General features: G+C 36.9%; 1 protein-coding gene across 1 annotated transcript in view; it reads left to right on the forward strand.

The window, feature by feature from the left end:
• The window catches only part of LOC131665443 (ubiquitin carboxyl-terminal hydrolase 7), a 957589-nt gene that overhangs the window by 481385 nt on the left and 462561 nt on the right, over nucleotides 1–13643 (forward strand). Inside the window, exon 12 of the mRNA XM_058937325.1 lies at nucleotides 7895–8116. Within this exon, the coding sequence (XP_058793308.1) occupies nucleotides 7895–8116 (222 nt within the window). The remainder of the gene's footprint in view (nucleotides 1–7894; nucleotides 8117–13643) is intronic.

The following is a 13643-nucleotide window of genomic DNA, read 5'->3' on the forward strand; positions in this document are numbered from 1 at the left end:
AAGTAATTTTAGTGTGTGTGCTTCTACTTCAATTTTAAACATAATCTTATTATGATTTTATATGCGTATTACAATCTATAGAAAATATTTACCTGTATTTTATCCTTTTAAATTTCTTAAATATAATCATAAATTTCGTATGATTAATTCGTTTCTTATTACTAAACATAGGCCTGGCTGTAAATGCAATTGAAAAACAAAAAAAAATTTGATTTACATAGTTTTCATACATTACTTTTATTTGTTCTAATTTTATTTTATTGACGAGGACGTAGTGATTGGATGATCATATTTCTTTTTCTTGTTTTTTTATTTTATTATTTTTTTCTCGCGTCGGTTGCAAGTTCTCTGGGCTTGGGCACTCGGCCTGCCGATGCCCCAGCCCCCTGCATTTATGGCATACGCCCTGAAAGGTTATGTGACCTGCAGCGTTCTTCGCAGCAGGGCTCGCGTTTCCCCTGGGCGCACCCTTGTGCGATTGAGCTAGCTGCAATAACACGGCTACCATATCCCTCGGCGACTCTCTCGACGAGTCCGCGGCCTGTTGTTGAGCTACACCTTCAGTATCTGAATTGCGGCTTCTACTTGCGGATTTTGCTGCCGATTTATTTTTATTTCTTTGGCGGTTCTTTCTAATCCCATTCCCGACCGCATAGATATCAACAACTCCTGTGGCGCTGGCGGTGGGCGATAGCGATTCTCAATATCGCGTCTGCGTTCAAATCTCTCCCCGTAAACGCGCAGGTCTTTCAGCGTTTGAACTTTTTTCGCCCTGATATAATTGCGCAATTTCGGATACAAATTATTTTTAATCAGCTCAAGCTGCCTGCGTTCCGAAAGCTTCGGTCTTAACCTACTCGCGATATACAGGAAGGCCATGAGAAATTCCCCTAATGACTCATCTTCGCCTTGAGTTTAGCGGCGCAGCGTGTCGTAAACGTCCTCGCGCGATCGCCGCGGTCAAATGGCGCTGGAACTCATCTTTAAACTCCTGCAATGTATCCCAACTCGGGCGATTCGTTTCCCACCATAAAGCCATTTCCACGCTAGTAAACGACTCCATTAGCGCCTACAATATCTCCGCGTCGTTGAATCTGTAAAATGATTGCATTTCATGCAATCGCCTCAAAAATTGCTCCGTCGTCAGTCCACCCTTCTTCGAGAATGATAAAGACCAACTTTTTACCGGCGTAACCGCGTTTGCTTGACGCACATTAATTAATCGGCCCCTCTGTTTGCTCGCGCGCTCCTCATCTGACGCGTTCTCCTGCCACGTTTCGTCGTCATCGGCCGCCGAATCGTAGTCCGTGTCCTCAGCCTCTGTTTCTTCAGGCTCTCTACTAGCTTCACGCTTGCCTAACCGCGTACACGTGGCATCATCCGCGCGCTTTCGATCGTAATTCATCTCAAAAAGTCGCCCCCGGCTGCGCGCCATCGCGCACCAGCGTGCTCGTACTTCCCGGACCGCGCGCTGTTGCCACCTGCGATATGCGCTCCCGTTCGCCCCGGCTCTGGGCATTATTCGCCTTAGATGCTGCTGAGATCAACCATGCTGGCCAAAACGTTCTCACCGCCCGCTGCCACATAGATGGCTCCTGACCGTGGAAACTCGCCGGTCGCCGCTCCACGCGTGCTCGTACAATCTCTGTTTGCGTATTCGCAATACCCAGAGTTGGCGCGAAGTCCGTCGGTACAGAACGATACAAACCCACTCTTTGATCCCTTCCGCGCACCTCCTCATATATAATCGCACCATTTGTGGCGCGAACTCGCCCCTTAGATGGCAGCGCACATGTTCGCCGCGTGCCGTCACTCGGCTCTCGTCGAGCGCTTACCGCTGCGTTTACCTCAGCCTCAAAAATTTCCAACAGCGATCCGACCCGCGCCGATAATGCGATTCTTGCATCAAGGATGTTCGGTATTTCGCCCGACAGAAAATCGTCGGCTCTCACAGACGGCGCCGATTCATGACGCACGCTATATAAAAATACGCGAAATGCCCTATCTTGCACGATCGCGGTCGTACCGTCTGTAACTAATCCGTTCGACGTCATCCATATTAGCAATTCCTGAATTTGCATTACCTGAATGCGCTCCCATATTGACTTCACTACGGGAAATTTCACAACTCGCCTTCTAAACGTTTCCGGCCGCGGCCGCGATTCTGTAGCTTTCCGATGCTTGGGTGATCTCGTCATCGGCATCGAATTTCACGCGACCCCGCGCAGTAAACAAACAGGCACCAAAACAGATCCAAGCTTTCTCCGGCCTATTTCACCTTCAACAGACCTAAACGCGATTGTCCTTTTTGTTTTCGAGAGCAGCTCAGCGTGCACAAGCCCGAATGCCTATGGTGCGAGTACGTAAACAAAGACCTTACACAGCCTCTAAACACGCTTAACCTTGAGCTCTCGCTTAACAACAATCTAAATAGCCGAGAATGGTCGTTGCGATTCTAGCAACTTTCAAATTCACAAACACAAATTTCAAACGTACCAATTTCAAATATAGCCAAAATACCCGGCTCGAGCATTCGCAATCTGCGCAATAACAGCACACTCAAATTTATAGCGTAATCGCTTAATCTCAATACCGCGACACTCGCCTCAGCCCGTTTCACTAGCTCCGGGCTTCCGCGTAACTCGAGCCAAATATGTTGACGACACAATAATGACAAAAAATCAAAATATCACATGCAACTAAAATTTTCCTTTTACCAATTATTTCTACGGCTCTCGCTCGCCACTCCGCGAATTCGCCGAAAAGCACTGATCGGCCGAGACACTGCACTGCTCGAAACTTAACACAAAGGGAATTCTCGCGATCACTTCTTTCCAACCAGGACAAAGAGATGCGAACAACGAAATCCGCCGAGATTAAACAAGGGATGCCATGCAAGAGGGGTCAGCAACCGCGCGCCTTGGGCTGATCTCTGCTAATTTTTACTGGATTCTTTCTCGGTAAAGAAAGCCGGCGCTGACTTTCACAGACCGATGTTCGCTCTGGTTGGGGCGACGATTCAAATAATCGGACACTTTAATTAACTTATATTACATATGGCAGTCGCATTTTTTGACGCCTTTTCACAAAGAGCCCCTACAAGATTTAATTCGCCGCGGCGAGCGCGCTCGCTCAGCCTTTCCGCGATCAGAGTTCGCGGGATCACGCGAGCGAGATCGCTCCGCGTGCGCGATAAAGTACGCTTAATACGCTAGAATCTGTAATCGAGTAAGAGCTAGCGCGAGAAAGAGTAATTTGGCGTTAGATCCACCGGATACCGACGGTCCGTCGGTAGAGAGGCGACGCCGGCGAAAGCGGAGACTCGCTGGAAACGGCGCCCTGGCGACGATGGAGGTTGCCGCAGGAAGGGCCGCAGCACGGCCTTTACTCCTTGGTCGACGAATGGTCGCTGTGGGAACTGGCTCTGCTTCCAAAATAGCTTTTCCTCACTAGCAAGTATAACTGTCGCACTAGTGGCAATGGTTCCTCTGCAGCAAGAACCTTGACCAGGACGGTCCTCTCTAGGCCGCCTTAATTACTTCAGAGCTCGCGCCTAACTGCCCTTGTTCTCTCTTAATTTTCTAAGCCTCGCGCCGTCGCACTTCCACTTCTCTCGCCATCAAAAATCAGTCGAAATCGCTCTCTCTCTCTCTCTCGCTCTTCTCACTCTCACTCGCACTCACGTCGCGCTCCTCTCTCCAAATCCTGCAACGACACAAGTATGTAGTCGCTATATAGCGTTTACTTGGTCGCTGCGTTCATGCGAGAAGAGTGCCGCACATAGGGCCAGCGAACATCGCTATAGCCCTGTCACAAGGTAACAAATATACATGACAAGTCGTATAAGTCATAACTATTAAAAACAGCAACAGAATTTTTTTCGTTTCATCTATAATTTTAAATATAATTTTATATTACTTATTGAAATCTATTCTAACGAAAAATATAGAGGGTGTCCCATTTTAAATGATGGATCTAAATATCTCGAAAAATTCTCATACGAAAAAATTGTTCAGATGAAAGTGAGTTAGAACAGTGGGGGTTATCTACAATAGTTTTTGGTATGCCTAAGTTCTTGACAGTTATAACATTACGGGATATCTCATTTAACGTACAGTGGTTCAAATTTAAATATAGTGTTCAATAACCTGTTGACTTAATATACACTCCGCAACAAAATTAATGCAAAACCTATTTTCGACTAAAATGGACGCAAAATTGGAAGATCGATATCTCAGATAAAAATGTCGTAAGTGGATTAATTTGTTTTTAATTAAAGGCTGAAGTCTTTACTTTCAAATAATGGAACTCGATTTTCAATTTGATGCAACCCCTATTTACGTGACCTTGAAACTCCAATTCATTTTTTAATGCGCGTGGGTGATTTTTTTTTCGATAATTCTGATTATTGCATATTATAGTAAAACTTTCTAAACTAGCGTATAACTAACTAGGCTAGCATTTAGTTTTTAACCCACGAGCTGGAACCACAATAAGATTAGTGCTATGGTTTAAATGCATAAGGCTTACCTTTTCCACTCAACCTAAACTTTACTGCTTCTTTATATTTAAAGTCAATTATTTCTTACTTCATTAATTATTTAATTCTTCTGGAAAATCCTCAGATTCTCTGTTTTCAATGTATTCAATACCTTTTGGATAAATTTCATTTTCATCACAAATTTATAATGCTTAGCTGCTAGTATAATTAAATTTCGCTGCAATCTTGAATTAAGTTTCTTAAAAAACTATTTACATAAATTTTGTAAGTGAATTGAAATTAACAATATATGCTATGAAAATTGTATTTCTGTAAAGTGATGACTAAACAATTGTACATTTCATAGAAGGATGCCTAACTCGCAATTCCTATTTGTGGTAGTCCTTATTTGATTGAAAAAGACGCTCCTATCGATTTTTCCGCTTATTAAAGCACTCTTGAAAGTCAGACTTCGGAATCACCTTTAGTGCATCCGTCGGCTCAATTTTAACAATCTCTTTATTGTCGAAAAGATGTTCCTTAAGCGGCATTTTCATTTGAGGAAACAGGCAAAACTTAGAGAGCTAGAACAGGACTTTATGGAGGATAGCGAAGCTACGTATTTCTGTGTTTCAATAAATACTACTGCACAAGGTTTAATGTGTGCACTTGTGCATTGTCGTAATGAAGAAGCCAGTCACCGATTTTCCAAAGTTGCAATCGTTTTCTCCTGATTGCATAACGCAATTTTTTCAAACTTCAACCTAGTAATCTTTGTTGATTATCTGGCCTATAGGAGCATATTCGTGGTGCACAAGGCTCTTATAATCGAAAAAAACAATCAACATTAACTTGATGTTGCTTTGAATTTGACGGTTTTTTTTTTGGCCGATCATTGAATGATAGCTCTCACTGCTAAGATTGTTGTTTTGCTTGTAAAATTTCAATAGTTTCCGCACAACTTTTGCCAAGATTAACACAAAATTTTATGCAAATTTGTTGTTTGGTTTATTCTGCCATTTTTAGCAATAAACGAATAGCGACAAATGCAAAAAAGTCGCAAACAAATACACATTTGCGCGGACACTAAGGCGTTTCATCAGTATCTCAGGCTACTGACGAGAAGGTTGGGCATTGCTGGTGACGTTCATACCCTCCAGAGGTCGCCTGAGTTTCTCCGCGCAAAGATATGAACGTAGATCAAATACTTTTGAGATAGACCTCGTACGTTGTTATTCTTCTATGAGATCTGTTATAATGTAAATTATATTTACCTTGTGCACAAATGCATATTCTGACATCCAACAGTATTTGATCGATATTTATTTCCTTATGAATTTCCAGAGTAGGAAATATATTTCCAATGATTTGTTTGAATTTCTTATAATTTAGTTTTAGATTATCTTCTATATTCATAATTAAGGATTTCCTTGTATTTATTTTGTAAGTTTCTTTTTTCTGTTATTCTTGCTACCTATTAGGTTGAGATTATTCGAGAGTTTATTGAAAAGTGTTATGGCCCTGATATAACTAATATTAATATTTATTTGTCTAAATCTCTTTGGTAATTATAAACTATTTTTTCTTGTTATTTTAATTTAAATTAGTAACTTTGTAAAATTTCTTCATAATGGTATAATAGAGCATCAAAACTGAATACTTGTATTTGTTCCATGTTAAGTGGATATTTCTGGGGCAACATTTCATCATAAATATGCATGCTCAAAATTCTGACAAGTTGTTTCTATTCTTAGGAATGGTTTGATAGCAAAGTATGTTTTCATATTTTATTGCATTCAAATACCCTTCAATAAAAAATCGGATCTATCATGGAACAATCCAAATCATTACATAAAAAGTTATTAGATATAATAACAGGTGGCGTCAGCTACTCCTAATATAAAATAACGTAGTAAATAGAATAGGTATGTTCAAGCTGTACGCCAATAGAGAGCACAAGATAAACTAGGAACAGTTTGGACACTTGAGTTAATCTATAAAGTCAGCATCTCACCTGATTTTTATGGTTTCAAGGTATCATTTTCCTTACAAACTGCTTAACCTACTCCCACCACTGATTTAGATGTCCAACTCATAAAGTATCCTACCTTCATGAGCAAAAAGCGTATCTAAATCCATCTATTAATGTGTTACTATATTAGTGATACTATTCAGGGCATCTCGCCCTGATACAAGTGCTTGTTGGTAAAGCAACTCCTCTCAACGACTGAGCTTTATCTTCCTATGATACTGAGAAGCTGGTCTTCCAAATTTTAGGGAGATAAAAATAAGTAGTCGTATAGAAGTACGCATTTTGTAGACTAATTTATTTGAAAATTTATGATTATTAAATTAGGTATTTTTTGTAAATGAAATATTTTTAAGAACTAAGAGTTGAAAGAATAATTACAAAGTAAAAATGCACTTGTAATATATAACGAATATACTTCTCAAGCTACGTTTAGATAAAAATAACTTATAATCAACTGATTATTTAATATTCCACACCAAGCATTCAACATTTGAGGGTATTGCGTCTTGTCTCTTCGTATGCAATACGGGGTTTGTATTAGCCTAGTATATGCAGTCATGTCTACTCAGATCCTTTCAGCTCAAATATTGCTTCATTAAAGAAAACTATGTAGGAAGAAAAGTTGGAATTTATCAGTGCCATTATATCCTGACAAAATTCTATCCTACGATTGAAACCACATTCAGTTAATTCATGAACAAGCTTGACTTTGAATGGATGAAATTTCTTTTTTATCCATTATTTACGTATTTTGGAAATAGCATCTTTACTAATGTCATACTGTTGAGCAGCTTTTCTAGTACTATAATAAGGATCTTCAGTGGAAGATAACAAAACTTCCAATGATTTATCCTCACTTGTAGTAATCTTTCGGTATAATCTTAATCTTTCGGTTCGTGGTCTATCTTTGACGCTGCCAAGAGGTGTCTCGAACCAAGCTCTGAATATCCTCTGTCCATTTATATCAAAATACAGTAACGCTGCATTTATTTGATCTCATGCTGTATCGGTGATCTTGTATTTCCTTAATATAAGTTCAGATTCGTAATCATCGACTTTAAAAATGCAAACCTTGAAAATCCTTAACATTCGTGTAAGAATAGCTCCTTCAGAAAAGTAATAAAATAGTCAATACTGACATCATAATTATAGATCTTACTGAAGATTTTTGTGGCTTTACAGTATAATACTTTTTAGAATATTGCAAAGATTCAGATGTTTTAGATAAATGATTCTCCCTTACTTTTTTCGTGCGAAATGATGGTAACACAGCAGTATACTCGTTAAAATGTTTTCTGTAGTAATTTATTTTCGTGCTTATAAAATAATAAATAAAATTGTATAAATAACTTATAAACCTTTCATAAATTTCATTTTTTTAGCTTGTGGAAAGGCTTCAAGAAGAAAAAAGGTTAGAACAGATTAAACGGAAAGAGCGTAATGAAGCATATTTATTTATGACTGTGAATGTTTTATTTGAAGATAGTTTTGAGGGTTATCAAGGAAATGATCTTTATGATCAAGAAAAAGCATTATTTCGTATCTTTCGTATTCGTAAACAAGCAACTTTACTTGAGTTTTTGGAAATCCTCAGTGAAAGTTTGGTAAGAAGCAATTTTTATTTCCATAAAATATATGCCTTTCTTTATTTTTGATATTGTATTAAAAATGTACGCTGACACGTAATTCAATAATTCTTAAGAAAATCAGTGAATTACAAAAGAATTAGTTCTAGTGCCATTCATAGCAGACGGATATTTATTGCGACAATTAAATCAGGTGCATTAATCGGTTAAATCCCTGAACTATTATGACTTTAATTGTTTATCCATGAAAGTAATTATTACGAAATTGAACTATTACGGTATTTGATACGTTATATTTTGATATAGAATTGAGAATAAGTATTTTTTAATATGAATTTATAACATCCATTCATTTGTCAGAGTACTAAAAAATATTTTAAACTGAATTTTTTAGTTACGGTAAAGATATTTTTAAGTATATGCACATCAAGCAATCCGGTAAGTTCAAAAGCTCTAAATATACCTGTTAATGTACAAACGTACAATATATCACATTTTTTCAATTCATAAATTTAATTTAATTATCATGAATGTAATAATTAAATTAATAGATTAATTAATAATAGATTACTCATAAGCAAAGTACCTCATAATCTTCAACTGACACAACACAAAAATTTCAATTTCTGACTGTTACGGTAATGATGTTTTAATTATTCCATTATCTCAAAGAATCAGAAAATAAGAGTATTGAACAATAACAATCAAAATTTGCAAAAAATTTGCAAAAATAACCATCAGAATCGATTCTGCGTCCCCAAAAACTTCTATTTTCATAGTTAATCGTATAATTTGTTTAGTTTATTGTCCTACCATTTTTGGCACGTACAGTAAAAAAGGCTGCACCAGTGAAAGAGTTAATTACGTTTTATCCGTATTTTCGTATATAGAAAGGTCTCATTAAATTAAAAAAATATCTTGTGAAATTAAAAAATATTCATTATTCGTTGTGATTGATGTAATAAAGACGATATAAAAAGCTTTATATACACTTGTTCAGGCAGTTCAGAATTAGAGCTCCGTGTACTAACTATTTCGTTAATTAGGTGTTTATATTGCTTTTACGAGCGGAGAAAATGGTGAAAAATAGGCTAAAGGGTGTAACGGGGTGAATGCTCCGTTCTTCTTCCGATTATTCTGTCAACGCGCAATCGTATCGAGATGCGCGGTGCTATCAAAATATTCAAATTCATTATTCGGAGAGCAGGAGGGGACGGGAGTCAGTCAACCAACTTGCTATTAGTTAAAAATGACAACAGCGAAATTATAATATCTATCACATGCGAGTTAATTTATTTACCTATTCTCTACAGTATACTTGGCCCGCGTGTTTATGTTTACGAAGCGCGCGCGCGTCAATAACATGCAGTGCCAGAGCAGCCGCAGCTCTTTGTTCGCTGAGTTAATACATGCATGCTGTCGATCTTTACAGAGTACGAGGGATTAACCATTCGTTCCGCGTCGTCATATAAAAAATCGCAATACTAAGCTGGCCAGCTTACCTTATTAGCGGTCGTACTATTAGCAGGGGGAGGAGGCGGAACCTCTCACTCACTCGCACTCTCACAACAGTGACGACGAAAGTGCAGCTGGTGTAAATGTCTGCTCAATTCAACTGGCTCACTTCAGCACTCGGAAACTCTGGAAAACTCTCGTTATTGCTAACTGTGGTTGGATGCTCAGATAACTAATCCTCGACTGGTTCTTTTATATTCGCGTGGGTTCCGTCCCGTCTCATACCGAGTTCCCTTTTTCTATTTTCCCCAACCAGTAGGTGCTGCCCTCGCAGGCAGCTGCATAGTTGAGGCGATAGCGCTAATAAGACGTTTACCATCACAAGGGGTATAATATAGAGTGGAGAGACTTAAGAAGAGAAGGTAAAAGAGGAAGTAAAATAGGAGACTGTATAATGGCAATCAGAGAGAAGAAAGAAGGAATAAAGGTGAAATGGAGGAAAGAGAAGTCGGAAGAGGTAGTCATAGGGAAAATGGACATAGAAAAAAATGGAATTACAGTGGCAACAGTATATATGAGGCACAGAAGAAAATAGAACTATGAAATATTAAAGAAATCTACGGAAAAAATAAGAGATGGGATAATGATAATAAAAGAGGATTTCAACGCAAGAACGCGAAAGGATGGCAGAAGATAGAATTAAGAGAAAGGGAAGGATGAATGTATACTTGATAGAGGTGCAAGTACGAATCGTATACACAAAGTTAAATTAATAATGTTACCTTTGCTAAAAAGTCCGAATAATATAATTTATTACTGAATCGTTGTTTAATTATAATGAGGCGAGGTTTACTATACAATAATAACAAAATAAAGCATTATCTAAATAAGAACTTTTATTACAAGAATAAACAAAGATTGTCAGCCGGCATAAAAAGCCCTAGTCGTAAGTGGGGGAAAAGGCATTTGAACAATCATAAAAATACAATAAATCAAATAATAAATATAAACTCGACCAAAGGCAAATCAAAACAATGTTACGGTTCTAATTAAATGAGACTCGATCAGCTTATAAAAGTACGTAGTTGAATGGTCATTTAAATGATTAACGCTTACTCGGGTAACGCTCGCACCCACACACGGATTAGGAAGATGTCCTCAAGATGCTATAAGGCACTCGGTAGCTCCGACGTCTTGGAAACGGGTCAACTCTCGCTACATCGTAGCCGAGAGGAGAATGGGCAAAGCCGCATGGTTATGGACACCCCAGATAATGCGTCGCGTCCTCTCTCAAGGCAGCAGGCAGTCCCGTCTTTAGACAAGAGAAAGTCTCGAGGTACAGTGCCGCTCACGCACTTTTACCCCCCCCCCCCCACGGGCAAAATCAGTCTAACTTCAAAGTTTTATATCTCTGGTAGAAATTAACATACAGAGACGCGCGTGGGTGCGTTTGAAAGGTCTTTCGGAGAGCTTTCGAATGATATGACTCATGGTTGCCATCGATTGTTTTTTTAAATTTTGCAACAATTATGCAAAATTGAAAATTCTGAAATTTTTTTATTATTTTTGACAATTAGCCAATTTTGGAAAAAAAATCGTACGAAAATTTGAAGTACACCATTTTTTAGCTATTACCAAGCCCTATCTGAATCACTCATCAAAAATTTATTTTCGTCAAATATAACGCGCGCACGGGCATTTTTTCCTGGAAGTGACAGTTTTTTTCAACATTTTTTATCTCCGTCAAATTGTAACAATCGAAAAAAATTTATAGGACAAAAAATGTTTGTTGTTTCACGTAGAATACTGCAATAATTTTTTTTTTGGTTTTTCGAAAAATTTTTTTTTTCGGTTTAAATTATTTTTCAAGGTCGAAAAAAAAAAGATTTTTTTTTTTATGTAATTTACGATACTTGTTATGTAGTATTATTAATGGGTGGAAAAAAATTTTTTTTTGTGGTTTCTCATTTTTTTAGCGTACCGACTGTGAGAAAAAAAAATTGAAAAAAACCGAAAAAAAAAAAATTTTTCGAAAAACCAAAAAAAAATTATTGCAGTATTCTACGTGAAAAAACAAACATTTTTTCTCCTATAAATTTTTTTCGATTGTTACAATTTGACGGAGATAAAAAATGTTGAAAAAAACTGTCACTTCCAGGAAAAAATGCCCGTGCGCGCGTCATATTTGACGAAAATAAATTTTTGATGAGTGATTCAGATAGGGCTTGGTAATAGCTAAAAAATGGTGTACTTCAAATTTTCGTACGATTTTTTTTCCAAAATTGGCTAATTGTCAAAAATAATAAAAAAATTTCAGAATTTTCAATTTTGCATAATTGTTGCAAAATTTAAAAAAACAATTGATGGCAACCGTGAGTCATATCATTTGAAAGCTCTCCGAAAGACCTTTCAAACGCACCCACGCGCGTCTCTGTACGTTAATTTCTACCAGAGATATAAAACTTTGAAGTTAGACTGATTTTGCCCGTGGGGGGGGGGTAAAAGTGCGTGAGCGGCACTGTACGTCACCGCGTTGGATACAGCTCCGCAGATGCTTGTTAAACAAAAAAGGACTCGTACACACACAAAATCATACACCAAACTTAATACACAGGTCCAAGAAAACTTAAGAGAAAACGTTGTTCCTATAAGAACACAATGAATAAATATATGATTAGTATAATTTAATCAACCAAATATTCATAAAATGAATATTTTTATGAAATTCATAAAATTAATGATAATGATATTGATATAATTAAATGTCTAGAAGAAGTAAAAATATATAGAATTAATCCCATAAAATTATTTGATATAATATTTACCCCCGTCCCTCTCCCCCAGACCCTACGCCTTTCAGGAAAGGTATACTTCTGCAGGTGAGTAGTCATATTAATCATACAATTTTTTTTATTATATTCAAACTTGTTCTTCAATCTTTCATTATTTTGCATGTTATATTGGTTTTCTTGAACAATTATATTCCAGTCTTTTTTGTAAAATATAATACTGTAATTATAAGAATAATCAAATTCACAGCTACTTGTTTATGTTTTTTATCAAAAATATATGATATACTTACGAATAACTCTACTTATTATAGCTACAACATCGAATAAGTATACTCAAAAAATATATATGTTAATTTATACCTGCAATTAACTAGAGAACGATGTGAAATCACTTATCTGCATTAGACGAGTAGATTGATACGATTAATAAGTAACTGTTATATTTACTGTAAATTGTCTATTGTAGTGGTTCCTACATTCCCACTATTAATGTTGTTACTTTTGAATAGTAGAAAAGATGTAAGGTTCATAAATAATTTTAGCGTGTAGCATCATCGCGTATGTCGCTTATTTCTAAGAGAATATACTTTCGTTCAATTTCGCTTTCTAACATTAACATCATGCATTGAAGTATTTCCAATGATGGAAAAAAAGTTTGAATAAACTTTATAAGAGTACTCGTCGGGCCCGTCGTTATCCAAATCAATATCAAAACAAAATCATACATATCTATGACTATTCCGCGTTGGTACTGTGGCTGATACAAGTATAAATTAGTCTTTACATATCTCAATTTATACAGCTAAACGCAATATTTCGTGTACAAGATATTATTGTACATTTTCATGTTATTCTGTATTGATATAAGGAATGAAATATTTTTATTCGTAATATTAGGACAATCATACATACCGTTTCTGCCGTCTTAATTTTAGTAATGACGGGCCCGACGAGTACTCTTATAAAGTTTATTCGAACTTTGTTTCCATCATTGAAAACATTTCTTCAACACATGATGTTATTAATGTTAGAAAACGAAATTGAACGAAAGTATAATCTCTTAGAAATAAGCGACATACGCGATGATGCAACATGCGTAAAACTATTTATGTACCTTACATTTTTTCTACTATTCAAAAGTGACAACATTAATAGTGGGGATATAGGAACCACTACAATAGACAATGTACAGTAAATATAACAGTTACTTATTGATCATATTAAGGTACTCGTTTAATGTAAGTAAGTGATTTTACATCGTTCTCTAGTTCATTACAAAGTAATTAAGTACAAACTAA

Source organism: Phymastichus coffea, unplaced genomic scaffold (genome assembly GCF_024137745.1).
Source record: "Phymastichus coffea isolate CEN01 unplaced genomic scaffold, Cenicafe_Pcof_1.1 PCOF00003, whole genome shotgun sequence".
NCBI classification, from domain to species: domain Eukaryota; kingdom Metazoa; phylum Arthropoda; class Insecta; order Hymenoptera; family Eulophidae; genus Phymastichus; species Phymastichus coffea.